This window comes from Odocoileus virginianus, chromosome 6 (assembly GCF_023699985.2).
Source record: "Odocoileus virginianus isolate 20LAN1187 ecotype Illinois chromosome 6, Ovbor_1.2, whole genome shotgun sequence".
NCBI classification, from domain to species: Eukaryota; Metazoa; Chordata; class Mammalia; order Artiodactyla; family Cervidae; genus Odocoileus; species Odocoileus virginianus.
In genome coordinates, this window is record NC_069679.1 from 66,267,959 (window position 1) to 66,285,399 (window position 17,441).

The window sequence follows — 17,441 nt, forward strand, 5'->3', positions numbered from 1 at the left end:
AGCCCTTATAAATTGTTGAGTGTAAAAGAAAAAAAGAAATGTATATTATTGGATTGACTAGCTGTATACTATTGATGCCTAAATATAAGCCTACCTTCTCTCCCAAACTTCAGACACTCCTTGATGTTGCATACTGAAATCACCTCTTGATGTCCTGCTGGCATCTCACATTTCCCTCATCAGTAACCAAAATTTAGTGCCCTTCCATCCAAATTGTTTCTGTATTGCTCTGTTAGTTAATGACACTCTTGCCTGCCCTGATAACCCAAGTTGAAATCTCACCACAGTGTTTACCTTCTCCTTCCCAAAGCACAGTCAGTCGTGCATAGAACTCTCATTGTGGCCCTTTTAAATACCCTTTCTCCAGTTCCTGTTGCATGAGCTCTGGCCTTCATTGTCTTTTACCTTCAGGGTTCCGGTAGCATGCTAATTGCTCTGCCCGTCCACTTCTCTTCTTTCCAATCCAGTGAAGTATTGCAGTTTTGTGTATCACTTCTCTAGAAAGTTTTGAATGGTTCTCCATTTACTGCATTACTAAGCGTCTTCAAAATCTGCTCTTAACTGAATTGACAGTTTTATTTCTTAATATTTCATCCTTTCCATCCAACCCCAACCATATTAGGCAGTTTCTCATTCTCTACAAGTTCTTTCTCTCTTTTTTGTTCATTCTATTTTGAACATTCTTTCTTTTTTCTTATGTTTAAAGCTCAAATCAGTTGTTACTTCCTCTGTGAGGTTTTGCAGTTTGTTCCTTCAGAATCAGTTAGTCCCTTTTCTGTATTATCATACATAGTATTTTGTTTTTACATTAAAGCATAAGTATTTACAGGTTTGGTTTTTATTTGTTTGTTTTTTACTTTTTCCTTACAACACAGCCTGATTTGTGTGTTCATGAGACCATGGGAAATAGGAATCTCATCTTGTTTACCTTAACGTCACTCCCTAATGTTTAATAAAGGGCCTTATATAGAGAGAGTATTCAATTCATTTTTAGTAAATAAAGTTGAGCCAAAGAAGTTCCCCTAGTGTAATATAGGAGGAAGCACACCACACTAAATATCTGGGAATTTGATCTCTTCATCTTGACCTACTATCTGTTAAGACATATGATTTTGAGCTAATCTTTTTAACCTCTCTATGGCAGAATTTGTTTTCTACAAGAAATCTTAATGGGCACTACACCCATGCTTAGAAACTTTAAAATATTGGCCTACATGGTAAAGTTATGTAAATAGTTTTCCATTGCCGTACATGTTCAAACTCCAAAGCCCAGCATTCAAAGGCCTCCACAGTCTGATTTTAGATGCTATTCTAGTTTCAGCTTCCACTAACAGGAAGCCAAGGAAATAAATACCTTAGTTTTGTACTCTTCTGCTCACCAACTTCCTGCCAGTACTTTCTGTTGGCTGAGCTCAAGCAGAAGCCTCAAGGACAGAGAAACCCATGGTCCTATTCAGAAACACTAGCTCCTTGAAGGCATAGAGCACAGTGGAGAATAATGCAAGTGATGAATGGGGCTGCTATATTCAAACTGTCCCCTCTCTCTTCCTGGATTTAAGTCTTTTCATCTCAAGTAATGACTCTCTAAAAAATAATAATAATGCAGGTATTTAACATTTATGGAGAGCTTACTGTTGTCCAGGCAGTTTGACGTGCAGATGGAGGAGGAGATAAAGTTTGAGGAGGAAGAAGAAGGTAATGAGGGGAAAAAGAGTCTTGAAGAAGTTACCAGATCATGACCTTCAATTGGCCATATTATTTTTGCAGATGAACCTCCTAATTGCCATGCTAATGGGTTTGGACATTATTGTGAAGGCCAGTGAAGGAATTTAAACATGGAAATAGCAAGATCAAGTTTGGGGCTTATGAACTGAGTCAGGGTGAGATCACAACCAGGAATCTGATGAGAGCTTGAATGAAAGTTGGCAAAACAGTAATAGAAAAATAAAGCAAGATTTTTTAAATACTAAGGAATCACAATTGACAGGGTTAGAAACTGGATGTGGAAGGTAAAGAAGTCAAGAATGATTCCCTATTTCTGACTTGGGCAACATATGAATTACAATACCATATGTTGATATAACCTATACCTTATCTTCAGAGTCTTACAAGTTAAGCAGTTATTTGCTAGTTGGACTGGAAGGAGAAGGACAGCTGAGTCAGATGTGTGACAGAATCATGCTGTGTACCAGAAATTATTAAGAAGTAGAATAAGGGTAGGTGTAAGAGCAAAGAGATGAAGTTGAATAGAAAGAGCAGACCAAGAAAGACCGAGCACATTACTCTAGACAGTCCGAACTCTGTCCCTAAAACAGTAGAAAGTTTTTGATGGTTAAAGGCACAATTAAATCAGATACTATTGAGAAATTTTCCTAGAACCCTAGAATTTGGACCTTGAGTTTGGAAGATATTGACTAGAGTTGACTAAGAAAATAATTATTTCAAAATAAATAGCATTTATTGAATATTTTGAGTGTTGTCTTAAGTGTCAAGAATCTGAATAATAAAAGTAGGGAAAAAATCACTCTCATCCTATTGTGCATGCGTGCATAGCTCAGTTGCTTCAGGCGTGTTTGACTGTTTTCGACCCCATGAACTGTAACCACCTCCCCCCCACCAGGCTCCTCTGTCAGTGGGATTCTCCCAGTAAGAATACTAGAGTAGCTTGCCATGCCTTCCTTCAAGGGATCTTCCTGACCCAGGATCAAACCCGCCTGTCCTATGTCTTCTGCATCGCAGGTGGATTCTTTACTGTTGAGCCACCAGGGAAGCCCCTCTCATTCTATTACTTAAATACTACTAACATATATAATTATTTTATTCCAGCCTATACATTGGATTGTACTTTATTTCTAAGCTATAATCATATTATGATGTATACTTTTAAAATGTACAGCATTCATATCAGCAGAATTAATGGTGAAGTAACCCTACTTTTTAAGCCTATGGAAAGACCTGGATCATATCAAGTGCCCAATAAGTGTAAACTGCTTAGTTTCTATCTAGATATTGTGCAAAATACCTTAAAAACTAGATTTGTTTTCACCAATGACACTTGACTCAGTCTTTACATTTTCTTCATTCTCTGATTACCTGTTCTAAGATTTCCTTTCTCAGCCACACAAATTAACATCTACTGCTTGCCTAAAGACCATGTTTAACAGTGTTTACCTCTTACAAGATATGAACCAAAATATACTTTTGATTAGTCTGTCATTAAAATTAACATATAGTATAGGCATTCTGGAAGTTGAAGCTTTTGTGCTTATACCTAATAATGTGAGAAACAGCACCATAAAGGAAAGATTAACTAAGAGAAATGAGACTTTTATGAGCTGATAAAATTTCTCTAATAGCAAAGATAACTTTAACTTCTCTTGGTCTTTTTTTCTCAGGCCATTATAGAGACTAATTAGTTAATACTTTAAAAGAATCTAAAAGGAGCTTGTCAGATTCTACTTTTAAAGATTTAATAACTTTTGATTTCTAAGGAAAAATTACTTTTTCTCCACCTTTGTCTAGGGAATGTTTAAAACAAGGACCTACTGAAGAAAACAAAATTCTAACTTTCCTTTTCAATACACTGACACAATGAAAACATTCCAAATGGAAGCTGACTAGCTGACTCTGTGTTTGTTCGTTTGTATGTGTGTGTGTGTGTGTGTGTGTGTGTGTGTGTGTCTACATCTGAAACTGTATCCTGACAGGCTCTTTGGGAAATAAGAGAATTCTTGGTCAGCTTTTTTGACTACTCGAGGTTAAAAAGGGGGTTTCTAGCCACCTCACAAAGGGAGCTGGTATTTAGAGATGCAAAATGCAGCAAACCAGAAATCATATAGCAAGACAGGGATGAACCATCGGAAATATAAATCAAGCTCTGAGGTTTATGTTTCTGAACCAGAATTAGCAGCAAAGCAAAAGGTAATTACCATTAGTGTGAGCAAAGAAAAAGGTCTGATGAAAGATGGGGGCAGAAAAGGGGAAGATTGTGTCTAAAGCTGAAAGCTGCCATAATGGCTATACCCAGAACTCACAATTCTTAATGTATATAAAGCATTAGTGCCACTAGTAAGGGCAGGAACCAGGGATCTTGAATTGAGACCTTTCTTAAGAACCCTCAGTCCTTAAGAAACTTTGTGAAATCCAGACCTACAAAGACAGTCATGAAGAACTCCTATTGATCAGCTAAAGCCTACTCAACTCAAAACACTTTGCTTCCTTTGTTAGGAATATTGACACTTGATTCCTACATTTAAAGCTCTTTAAAGTAATTTCATCCTTTTTCTAGTGTTACTTTAGCTACTCTCTTTAATCACTATATCTTCTAATACCGTTTTCTTCACTTCCATCTCTACCTTGTTATGGCAGCTCTTTACTGGTTTACTTTTAATTTTGTATATTTACCTTACCTGTATGTGACAAATTTAAAATAAAAGCCAAAGGAAGACAGTTGCTAAGACAGTTCACACCTGATCATGGGAAATGAATTACTTTTCCTCCTTTTGGCCTTATAATTTTTCTATAGGTAACTTCTTGATCTCAGAAATAACTGATGAAGCTTTACTTACAGTGCTGTTTACAGTGTTCTCATTTTATCTTCTAGCTTGGTAGTACATGTATTAGCTTTTTTCCCATTTCCCTGGTTACTTGACCTTAGCTAAAAGTGACGATTACCATATTATTTTTGTTCTTCTTTTTCTTTTCCCTACCACAATAGCTCACTACTTTTTAACAAAAAGGTAAAGAGAGGAAAACCCAGTGTTCACTCCATTGCTAACAAATGCTTACTTTACAGCTGTCTTTGTAAAAGGAGTCATTCTTGTAAGAAGGACATTGAATTAATGACCAGAATAGAGTTTGAAATTGTGTGTAGTATACATCTGTCAGGCGAGTGTATGCTCCTCGGACCTTGCTTTGACCTTCCTTTGTTCTATTTTCACGGGCTTTTCCCTTCCTTGTCTTTTGGCCACCGCCGTTTTGGACTCCTATTTCCTATTCTAACTACCTAACACATCTCTATAGTCCATCTTCTTTGGCAATCTATATATTCTAGACTTATTGAAATCAAACATTTAGAAACTCATTCACCAAAATTTTCTGTGTGACCACATGTGCACAGTGTCATTGGGCCTTGACTTAAAACATCTTTTCCTTTCTCAAAGAGCTGATAATCTAATTAAGAAAGCAGACAGGTATATAAAGAAGTATAATTACTGTAAGATAGGTAATGAATACAATATGCAGGGAAATGCTGAGATACAGTATTTAGAGTGCTTCGGTGCAGGAAAAAATGGAATGGTCATGCTCTGTACCATAAAAGGCAGACCATTAAAAAACTTCTTTAATTTTTTAAATTTTAAAATAATTTCCAGCTTTAAAAAAGCTGCAAGAAATAGTACAAACAATTCCTGTATATCTTTCACGCAGTTTCCCACAAGTGTTACCATTTTGCCATATTTACTTTACCATTTCTCTCTACATATTAATATACATATTTTCCTGAACTGCTTATGAGTAAGTTGCAGCCATGATGCCCTTTAATGCTTCAAATGTATATGTCCTTTTTTAAAAATGGAAGAAAATTTTAAAAAAGAAAATAATATTCTTAAGCACAGTATAATTATCAAAATCAGGAAATGAACCTTGCCATAATACTATTATGTAATCTTATTCAAATTACACTTCGCCAGTTTTTCTAATAATGTTCTTTGTAGCCAAAGGGAAAAAAACATTCTCTTCTTCTGATCTGGGATCCAATCCAGAATCATGCATTACTTTTAGCTATCATGTGTCTTTTAGGCTATTTTATCTGGAACAGTTCCTCAGTTTTTCTTTGTCTTTCATGACCTTGACATTTTTAGAGTATGGGAGAGTTATTTTGTAGAGTGTTCCTCAAATTTAGGCTTTTCTGATGTTTCCTGATAGTTTGGTTCAGGTTATACATTTCTGACAGTAATACCTCATATGTGACTTCATGTCCTTCTTAGTACATCCTTAGGGATTTCATGAGATCATTACTGGTGATTTTAACTTGGATCATTTGGTTAAGGTAGTATCTGCCAGATTTCTCCACTATAAAATCACTATCGTGATTAATAAGAATCTTGTGGGGAGATATGTTGAGACTATATGTTTTTATTGAGGTTTTCATCTTCTAGTCTTAGTATCCATTGATGATTTTTACACCAGTTATTACTATGAACCAATTATCGTACTGTGCTGTGTCACTCAGTTGTGTCCGGTTCTTTGCAACCCCATGGACTATAGCCCGCCAGGCTGCTCTGTACCTGGGGATTCTCCAGGCAAGAACACTAGAGTGGGCTGCCATGCCCTCCTCCAGGGGATCTTCCTAACCCAGGGACTGAACCCAGGTCTCCCACATTGGAGGCGGATCTGTTACCATCTGGGCCACCAGGGAAGCCCAAACCAATTACTACTATTGAGCCAGTTACTACTATGATAGTTGCCAAGTGGTGACTTTCTAATTCTTTCTCTTCATTTATCAGTTGTCATTATGCTGTAATGAAGAATTTTATTTAAGCATTACTTTATACTCTTATATACTCATGGATTTTAATTTTTTATGGATCATTTTATTAAATAGATTATATTATCTGTTACTATCCTAATTTATTTTGATGCTTAAGTTGTCCCAGGTTTGCCTAATGGGAACCTTTTCATATTGACTCTAAGATCCTTTGATATATGTTCCCATCACTATTTGAATATTTGCTTACCAGAGAAAGCTGTGAAAGAAGAATAATTTCCCACAAAAACAAAAAGATGAGAGAAAACTTACTCTGTGCAGAGAAAACATACAAGAGCAGGAAAATATGAAATAGTGCAGTGTATTCCAATATCTACAATATTATTAATTTTCTGAATGATGGAGTAATGTGTGATGAGACTGGAAAAGAAGCAAGAAAGGTTTTGTATACTATTCTAAAGAATTTGAACTTTATCCTGGCTATGATAGTGAACCATTGATAAAAATTTTAGAGTAAACATTTTGTGACAACAATGCCTTGTTTTGTATCTTGGGGTCCATAAATTCCAGGAGTACTTTCTTTTAATATTTCTTACACAAATTAACACAATCCTTTCCCTCATGATTTTTAGGTTTTATCAGAAATACTGAGTTGGCTAAAAAATTCCATTGGGTTTTCATAACAGCGGTCAGAAAAACTTGAATGAACTTTTTGACCAACCCAATATTCTGAGACTCATTATCTTAAGTAAATAGGTAGAAAAAGAGTATTAAACTGAAAGCAATATAAGAAATTTTTCAGATATACAGAGTTCCCTGAAGACCTGAGCCTGCAAACACTACCATTGCCAGTGTTTCCCTAGAGGTTTGGGCCTGATTCCTCTTAATTCGAGATTTATATAAAAGACTAAATGCTTTGTATATCTGCCACACATTCTTTGAATTACCAAATGCCCTAGTTATTTAACCTGAATAAATTACTATCATCTTTGCTTTTTAAGCTTCCTAGGAAAGTTATTCGTTATCTTAGGTGGTTTGTGTTCAGAAAGAACCAGGAAATAGAAATGCAAGAAATTGAAGCTATAGATACCATGGGAAACAGAGGCAGTAATATTAATAGAGCAGACCAGGTCTCTCCCTTGAGATTTTCTGTATCTAAAGAATGAATAATGATTTACACTTTGGGTAGTTTGGGAACTCTTTTACTGATTGTTTTGAAGAATAAAGTTTCCCTCTTGAGGTTTTGAATTTAATCAAGAACTTGCATGAACATCTTGTTTCTATTATATTCTGTTCTGTTACCTGAAAGCATCTTCTCTTCATTTACTTCTAATTTTAAAAAATGGATTTTCAAACCTAGATGAAACATTGTATATTAAGAATTGGCAGATTAAAAAGGATGCATTTGAAATGGGAAAAAGTCATTCCATTCGTATAAACAGTTTCATTTAATATGGCTATGCCATAAGAAAAATGTTACTGCTGTATAACAAAGACCTTAGTTTACTCAATAGAAAGGAATCTGTTTGTACTTTTTTGTCCCTTTAAAGGCCTTGTACAACACAAACATTGCTGTTAGTATTTAAACATGTCGTTGATGATGGCAATCCTGAGTGGACATCATATATTGTCTTTTTAGTGATTATAAATGCTGCATGCGAGATAGAAAAATCTCAGTAATATTTTAAGTACTTTATCTGTAGATTCTGAACTCACATATAATTATCCCCAATTCTGAACCTATACGTGAGAAAAATAAAAATGAGACGTTAAGTTTTACTAATGGAAGCCTGAACTTATTAGAGAAACCTCTAGATCATCAATCTGTGCTAATTTAGAATTGCTTTAATCCCACAAATCTACTTCAGCCATCAATGTAGGTGTTATAATAATTCAGCCTGTTACTCTTTGCTTAGTTTGGACATCTACGAGTAGGGAAGATGTCTAGACTTCCTTTTCCCATCACCACCCCTACTCCCATATAACGATCCCATATCCTAAACTACCTTGTAGTTTATTTTTTGTCAGAGTAGCTAGTCTGCCTACATCATTACCATACATCACCAGAAAATTTTACTCTTAATTTTACTTTAGTTTAAATATTTCTTTGAATAAGTTTAAATAAATATTTCTTTGAATGGTATAATCTTCTCAGGACATATTTTCACATTTGTTAGTTTTGTTTCATTTTATAGTTTACATAAATTGAATGGAGTCTAGTACCTTTACACATATTCTTTGTGACTATTAGTATTCATTTGTAAGGTAGCCATCATTCATTATGGCTATGAAATAGCTTTTGTTTTATAGGAAAAGTTCTACCCAAATTTTGGATATCTTCTCTGTCCAAAACCCAAACTTTCTTTTGTTATAACCTTCTTACTTTTTAACAAGTGTTCTTTCCTTCATTTCCTACTTCTAGGTAAATGGATTTTATGGACCAGTCAATGAAAACTGCCTGCTAGGCTGTATTAACTCATCTGCTGTAAGAGACAGAGACAAAAGTGCATACTGTTTTTCCCAGTTTTTTTCTCTTCTATCAGATTTCTATTTGAGCTCAGAATCAAGAAGAGGGATAATGTTTGGAGTAGAACATTTTTTGATCCTTTTTCCTGTCTGAGTTCTGCAATGGTCCTGGACAGGTAGAATGCTTTGAGGTTGTAATTTGCAAAATAAGAGAAGTCAGAGGTAACTATTCTTAAATTTTGTGAAGCTTTCAGTTTAAAGCTTCTTATAAATCGCTGGTATCAACATCAGAAAATAGCTGAAATTATGTTTTTTAATGGAAACCAAAAAAAGAAACATATATTTATTTACCAGCTTTATTTTGGAAATGTATGCCTTCTAATAAATGAGCTTCCCCATGCCAGCCCATGAGAGACCTTCATATGAGCCCCTAAGCTAACTGGTGATGCTATGCCTCCTCAGCCTGTATCCGCAGCTGCCAGTTCCTCTGTGTGTGTCCCTGGGGCTGACCCTCGAGCATGGTTTGTCCACTTTTGATCTAAAAATGAGAATACTGAATCACCTAGATTGATAGTTTTCAAACTTATTTTAGCTACAGTTTTTTGCTGAATGGAATCTTACATAACACATAAACTTCCTGCATGTGGTGAGGGATACAACAGAACTAAGTATGTTAATGTTATTTAGTAATTCCCTTTATGTAAAAAGAGCAGCTATTTAGAGAAATTCAAATCAAAACTACAGTGAGGTCTCACCTCACACCAGGCAGAATGGCCATTATTAAAAAGTCTACAAATAACACTGGAGAGGGTGTGGAGAAAAAGGAACCCTCCTACACTGTTCATAGGAATGTAAATGGTGCAGCCACTGCGGAGAACAGTACGGAGTTTACTTTAAAAACTAAAAATAAAAGTTACCATATGATCCTCAATTCCCACTGCTGGCCATATAGCTGGACAAAACTCTTAATTCAAAAAGATACATGCATCCCAATGTTCATTGCAGCACTATTTACAATAGCCAAGATATGAAAGCAATGTAAATGTCCATCTCAGAGAAATGGATAAAGATGTGTGTGTGTGTGTGTGTGTGTGTACATATATATATGTATATATATATATATATAATAATCAAATACTACTCAGCCATAAAAAAGAATGAAATCCCATTTGCAGCAACATGTATGGACCTAAAGATGATTATACTAAGTGAAGTAATCCAGAAAAAACAAATATCATATGATATCACTTATTTCTGGAATCTAATACAAATGAACATTGTATAAGTATTAATACAAATGAACTTATTTACAAAACAGAAATAGATTCACAGTCATAGAAAACAAATTTATGGTTACCAAAAGGAATAGTTGAGGCAGAACTAAATTGGAAGTTTGGGACTAACATATATACTACTATATATAAAATAGGTAGTTTTTACAAGGATCTGCTGTATAACACAGGGAGCTATATGCAATATCTTGTAATAACCTGTAATGGGAAAGAATCTTTAAAATATACACACACACACACACACACACACACACACATATATATTCTTTGCTGTACACTTGAAACTAACAAAACATTGTAAATTAACCACACTTCAATTTTAAAAAGCACAGCTGTTACTTCATTAATTTTATTTTTTGTATGTAGACGGTAAGCCACAAATACTATTTTTCTCATATTTAAACAACCAAGTTAGCCCTTCTTTACTGGTGAAGTAGCTGATTATTTCCACTGTGAGATCTTGGGTGGGTCTTGAGTGGGAAGAAGCCTCTTGGCACATTGAAGTTGCTCAGTAAACACTTGCTGAGAACACATGCACACACTTGCTGATGTGCCAGAGAATTCAAGTACCTCTCCTTTGAGACGTTTTTTTTTCAGTTATTTTATCAGAAGTCTGCTGTGATGACATGCAAACAGTTTAGTGAGGGGCGAGTGTTAACTCATAAGCATCAAAGTTTGGATTATATATCTAGTGACACAATCATTTTGTGAAAGAGAATTGAAAAATACAGAAGGGCTTAGAGAAGCAAAGGGCAGAAAAGGAAGCAACACTTTGTTTCTCCCTTCCCAACTTTAGACTTTGTTTGAGGATGTGTTATTCATTCATGAAAAGTGTTAGATGCTCATCATGTCCAACTCTTTGCAGCCCCACAGACTGTAGCCCACCAGGCTCCTCTGTCCATGGAATTACCTAAGCAAGAATACTGGAGTAGGTAACCATTTCCTTCTCCAGGGGATCTTCCCAACCCAGGGATTGAACCGGGGTCTTGTGCACTGCAGGCAGATTCTTTACTGTCTGAGCCACCAGGGAAGCCCCGTTCATTCATACCTCAAGTATCTATTCAGTATCTACTGTGAGGAAAGCACAACTCTAAAAGTGGCAAAAGATGCACAGATTAATGAGATACAGCTTCTGCCTCCAGGGAATTTACGATAGGCTAACATAGGCAAGTGAGCCTTAGAAAGCATCACTACGAACAAAGCTAGTGGAGGTGATGGAATTCCAGTTGAGCTATTTCAAATCCTGAAAGATGATGCTGTGAAAGTGATGCACTCAATATGCCAGCAAATTTGGAAAACTCAGCAGTGGCCACAGGACTGGAAAAGGTCAGTTTTCATTCCAGTCCCAAAGAAAGGCAATGACAAAGAATGTTCAAACTGCTGTACAGTTGCACTCATCTCACACACTAGTAAAGTAATGCTCAAAATTCTCCAAGCCAGGCTTCAACAATACATAAACCGTGAACTTCCAGATGTTCAACCTGGATTTAGAAAAGGCAGAAGAACCAGAGATCAAAATGCCAACATCCGCTGGATCATCGAAAAAGCAGGAGAGTTCCAGAAAAACATCTATTTCTGCTTTATTGACTATGCCAAAGCCTTTGACTGTGTGGATCACAATAAACTGTGGAAAATTCTGAAAGAGATGGGCATACCAGACCACCTGACCTACCTCTTGAGAAGCCTATATGCAGGCCAGGAAGCAACAATTAGAACTGGACATGGAACAACAGACTGGTTCCAAATAGGATAAGGAGTACTACAAGGCTGTATATTGTCACCCTGCTTATTTAACTTATATATAGAGTACCTCCTGAGAAACACTGGGCTGGAAGAAGCACAAGCTGGAATCAAGATTGCCGGGAGAAATATCAATAACCTTAGATATGCAGATGACACCACCCTTAATGGCAGAAAGTGAAGAGGAACTAAAGAGCCTCTTGAGGAAAGTGAAAGAGGAGAGTGAAAACGTTGGCTTAAAGCTCAACATTCAGAAAACTAAGATCATGGCATCTGATCCCATCACTTCGTGGCAAACAGATGGGGAAACAGTGGAAACAGTGGCAGACTTTATTTTTGGGGGCTCCAAAATCACTGCAGATGGTGATTGCAGCCATGAAGTTAAAAGACGTTTACTCCTTGGAAGGGAACTTATGACCAACCTAGATAGCATATTAAAAAGCACAGACATTACTTTGTCAACAAAGGTCCGTCTAGTCAAGGCTATGGTTTTTCCAGTGGTCGTGTATGGATGTGACAGTTGGACTGTGAGGAAAGCTGAGCACCGAAGAATTGATGCTTTTGAACTGTGGTGTTGGAGAAGACTCTTGAGAGTCCCTTGGACTGCAAGGAGATCCAACCAGTCCATCCTAAAGGAGATCAGTCCTGGATGTTCATTGGAAGGACTGATGCTGAAGCTGAAACTCTAATATTTTGGTCACCTCATGCAAAGAGTTGACTCATTGGAAAAGACCCTGATGCTGGGAGGGATTGGGGGCAGGAGGAGAAGGGGGCAACAGAGGATGAGATGGCTGGATGGCATCACCGACTCGATGGGCATGAATTTGAGTAAACTCCGGGAGTTGGTGATGAACAGGGAGGCCTGGTGTGCTGCAGTTCATGGGGTCACAAAGAGTCAGACATGACTGAGCCACTGAACTGAACTGAACATAATCAGGGCAAATACTTAAATGTCTATACCATAAGATGGAAAATGGTACATGCCATAAGAAAAATAAAAGCAAGTACAAAATTATTATAAAGACAGGAAATATTTTTCCAGGTTAATGGAAATTGGTATGCAGTTTTCAATAAAAAAAAAAAAAATACCAACCTCTAGAGAACAATCAGGTGGTTTTATATCCTCCTGTCTTTTTTTTTTATTTACTTACACATCTTTCCTTTCAGCTGAGCTGAAACGTTCTTCATCGCAGGTTGTATCTTAGTCTATGTAGACTGACTACATAACTGTGCCTGGCTCATAAAATACACTCAATAAATATTTGTTGAATGGATGTGTGTATCACTGATAATCAAACTTGGTTTCTTCTAAGAAAAATTCCATTACAAAGCACATTCAACAGATAACCTCTCTACAGTTAAAAAGTGTAATTTTCTCCTCAGAACCAAACTTTAAAAAAAAAAAAAGCTCTTATAAGATTATACATAATTTTCACCGTAAAGAGAGTAAAGAATATCTTAGAAAAGACCAGATCTGAGATTTATAAATCTGAATAAAGTGCAGAAGCATCTATCATGCTTTTCAATTATACTGGTTGTGACAATATGTATTGATGCTATTTAATGACAAAACAAGAACTTCAGTGAAAGTTGTGAATAAATTTAAAGTTCAATTGGAGGTAAATGATTAATCACACAAAATCCTTCTCTAAGTGTTCACCTTGAAGTAGAAATTTTTTTCATATTTAGCACTAAATAATCTCTAAGGTCCTTAAGGTTTAAAAATTTTGTAATTTCATGATTGCCCATGGATGAGAAATAAGTATAAGTATATTGTATGTCTTTTCTTTGACTACTTATGACAATGTCATTTGTCTTAGAATGAAAAGTATGGGACAGTCCCTGTAAGTTCAATGACTATATCTGAAGTATTCTCTGGAGGTGGGATGGGAGGACTAAATTAAATAAATTACAATGACCAGGAACTTACAGACTTCTGAGGGTTATATACAGTCATTGTTGTTCAGTCACTCAGTCACATCCAACTCTTTGTGACCCCATGAACTGCAGCATACCAGCCTTCCCTCTCCTTCACTATGTCCCAGAATTTGCTCAAACTCATGGCCATTAAGTCTGTGATGCCATCCAACTGTCTCATCCTCTGTTGCCCCCTTAAGAAATAGGAGCTTATTTGTCTCACATATAAAAAGTCTGGAGGCAGGCAGTCCAGGGTTTGTACAGTAGCTCAACACTGTCGTCAGGGGTTCTGACTCTTTTCCTTTCCTTGTTTCCCATACGTACTCTATGGGTTTCCAGTTTCATAGTTGAAAATGACTGTGGCACCTCCCAATAGCTAGTTATGTTCTCCTCTTAAAGTTTTACCTCTTTATCTTTTTATTTGTAGTAGGAAGCCTGCCCCAAGGGACTACTTCCTACATCTTGCTGGCCAGAACTTAGGTGGCCATAAACATATTATATGGCCAGTCTTAGGTGCAGAAGAAGTGAATTGTGGATATTAGTTAGGATAGCCAAGCAACAGTGTTTGCAGTTACTCCTTTTATGTTAACCCTTTGAGCTATAGACTTAAGATTTCAAAGAAAAGGCCAGGTATACTTATGCATGAAGATATTGTACTCTAAGAAGTCCCTTTCTGTCATTAAATGATACATCCATTAATTCAAAAACTATTGTCTAGTATGTACCAGATACTGTTCCAGGTATTGAGGATAACAACACTGACTAAAAAAGATAAAGTTGCTGCTGTCATGAAGCTTACATTAGAAGGTTATAAATGTATAAGTATATAGATATGAATATCCATATATGTGTGTATATGTTTTTTTCACAAAGAAAAATAAAATAGGTAAGGAGAATAAAGAATGATAGTAGGTAATATTCTTTATAGGATGTTTAGCAAAGGCCTCTGGTGAAGTGATATTTTAGCAAAGACCTGAAAGAAATGAGGGATGAATGGAACCATAATATCTGGGAAAGAATGTCCAATAGAGGAAACGGCAAGTATGCAGACCCTCAAGAGAAACGTATTTGGCTTTCTCAGGCGAGGAATCAGTATGACTGGAGCACCCTGACAAGGGTGAAGTGATAAGAGAACAGTGTAGATTGTATGTTGGGTTTTGTAGACCATAGCAAAGACTTTACTTTGAGTGAATCGTACAGTCATTGGAGGGTTGTGAGCAGAGATGAATACAATTCATCTTACAGTTTAAAAGGACTATCTAACTACTGTGTGGAGAATAAATTATGATGGGACAAGGATAGTAGCAGGGAGACCAGTTAGGACCCTATTCAGTATCCCGGGAAATAAATGATGGTCCCAACTATTGTAGTAATTATAGAGATGATGGGTAATGATGGGATTTAGAGACATTTTAATGGTAGTTTAGATATGGTTCTGATAACAATAGAAAAATCAATGATGTCACCAAGGTTTTGGATTAATAACTTAATGAATGGAGTTTCTATTTACCAAGATGGGAATTGCAAGAGAATAAGACATCGTGTAGGTAGGTTAGGAGGATGGGGAATCAAATGTTTGATTTTGAACATGCTAGGTTTGAGTTGCCTGTTGCACACTCAAGTGCATGTTTGATGATTTATACATTTGTAGATATATACTCTTATCCACCAACTATTTGGATGACATATAAACCTGAGGTGAAGGTGGAGGTTGGGATTGAAGATACAAAATTAGGAGTTTTAGTATATGGGTAATATTAATGCCATGACCCTAGATAGGGTTACATTGGGAGTATATAACTAAATAATAATATTTTTCTATGACTTTTTTAGAAGAAAGAGAATTTCCTATGAAATTCTAAATAAATTTAAACTTGTATATTTCTTTTCACTAACTTGCTCATTGAGTATTCAAAGTGCAGTATAGTAACTAAGGACACGGACTCTAAAGCATGGCTACCTTGGTTTGAATCCTAGCTCTTTGTTTTCTGTCTTTGCAATTTAGGCCAAGATATGTAAACTTCATTTTCCTCATCTGTAAATAAGGATAATAATGATACCTCCCTTTAGGTTGTTGTGAAGCTTAATTAGAATAGTGCCGTGACACATAGTAAGCACTGAGAAAAAATTAGCCAGTATCATCATTAAACTTTACCAGCTTTTGCTACATGATATAAAATTACTAACAATTTAATGTTCTGCCAAAGCAGGCTATATTTGGGGAGCAACAGAAAAATTTTCCCCCTGTAACCTTCATTTCTGGACGTATGAAATGAAGACTGAGAATTACTGTTGTTTATAAGCCATTCCCACTTTGTAATCAAGTTTCAGCATCATATTCTTAGTTGCTTCTCTTCCTGTTTAGGTCACAGTGCTGTCGATATCACCAAGGTGGCTAGAAGACACCGCATGTCTCCTTTTCCTCTGACATCTATGGACAAAGCCTTTATTACAGTCCTGGAGATGACTCCGGTGCTTGGGACAGAAATCATAAACTACCGAGGTACTGTTATATTTGCCCATTGCCTTTTCTTTTCATCCTTTTCCAAACAAGATTACTCTAACACTAATACACAGTTTCCCTGAAAAAGAAATGTTATTAACCATGATCACAGTTATTACCATCTTTCTTTTCACTTCTTATTTCTACTCAACTCTAGGATCAATCTTAACAGTATACAGAGTAAAATACTCATAAATCTTCCTTTACATTAAAAAAAAGGAAAAATTCGACTGTGTTTCTCCTATTCATCAAAATATCAATACTCTCAAGAGAGGACTGTCAGCACTGAGTGAGGAGAATAGTTGACTGTGGTCTGCCTTATGTCCCTTCTGATAGAAGTGAGAGGTAACTAATGTGTCTGGTAATTATTTTCATTTATGAAAATCATGTTTTTAAATGTAAATACTACATTAATTAATTAATCTGTGGATCACTGAGCAGCCAGTCTGGTCTCAGTTTTTCTGCTTCATCTATCCTCTCATTTTCTGCTCTTAGTTTAGTAGCACATTGAGACTAGCTGTGGAAAGATAATGGAAAGGTAGTATTCCCCAGTGTTTCCAGTTTTTAATCAGCTACTTCCCTTTCTAAAAATCCAGTCAGATGCAGTCTGAATAAAATGTAGTTTCTAAATTGTTTTTGTTGTACAAATAAAAGCAGTGCAGAAGTATTGATTTTACAAATAGAGGACTTTATTCATAGATCATAAAATATTCAAATTTCAATGATATTAGAGAACATCTATACAAACACCCTAATTTTTCTACAAGAAAACTTGAAACAGCAGAAAAGGAATGGAATTAAGACTCAAGACTTAATGTTCTTGGGAATTCCCTGGCAGTTCAGTGGCTAGTACTTGGTACCTTCACTTGGGTGACCCAGGTTCAGTCCCTGTCAGGGAGCTAAGATCTTGCAAGTTGTGTGGCGCAGCCAAAAGAGAAAAAAGAAAAAAGCTCAACGTTCTTCTTATTGGCTCTTCTGCCAATATTGAAATATAGAAAATAACAGTAGATAAAATTATGTTAAAAGGCCTAAAGCT

The 17,441-nt window shown here is 36.1% G+C and overlaps 1 protein-coding gene across 18 annotated transcripts in view; it reads left to right on the top strand.

Annotated features, from left to right (window-relative positions):
• Positions 1-17,441, top strand: part of GPHN (gephyrin) — a 520,258-nt gene that overhangs the window by 396,403 nt on the left and 106,414 nt on the right. For all 18 annotated transcript variants that reach the window (XM_070469503.1, XM_070469504.1, XM_070469505.1 and 15 more), the window contains one exon: positions 16,268-16,405. In XM_070469503.1, the coding sequence (XP_070325604.1) occupies positions 16,268-16,405 (138 nt within the window). The remainder of the gene's footprint in view (positions 1-16,267; positions 16,406-17,441) is intronic.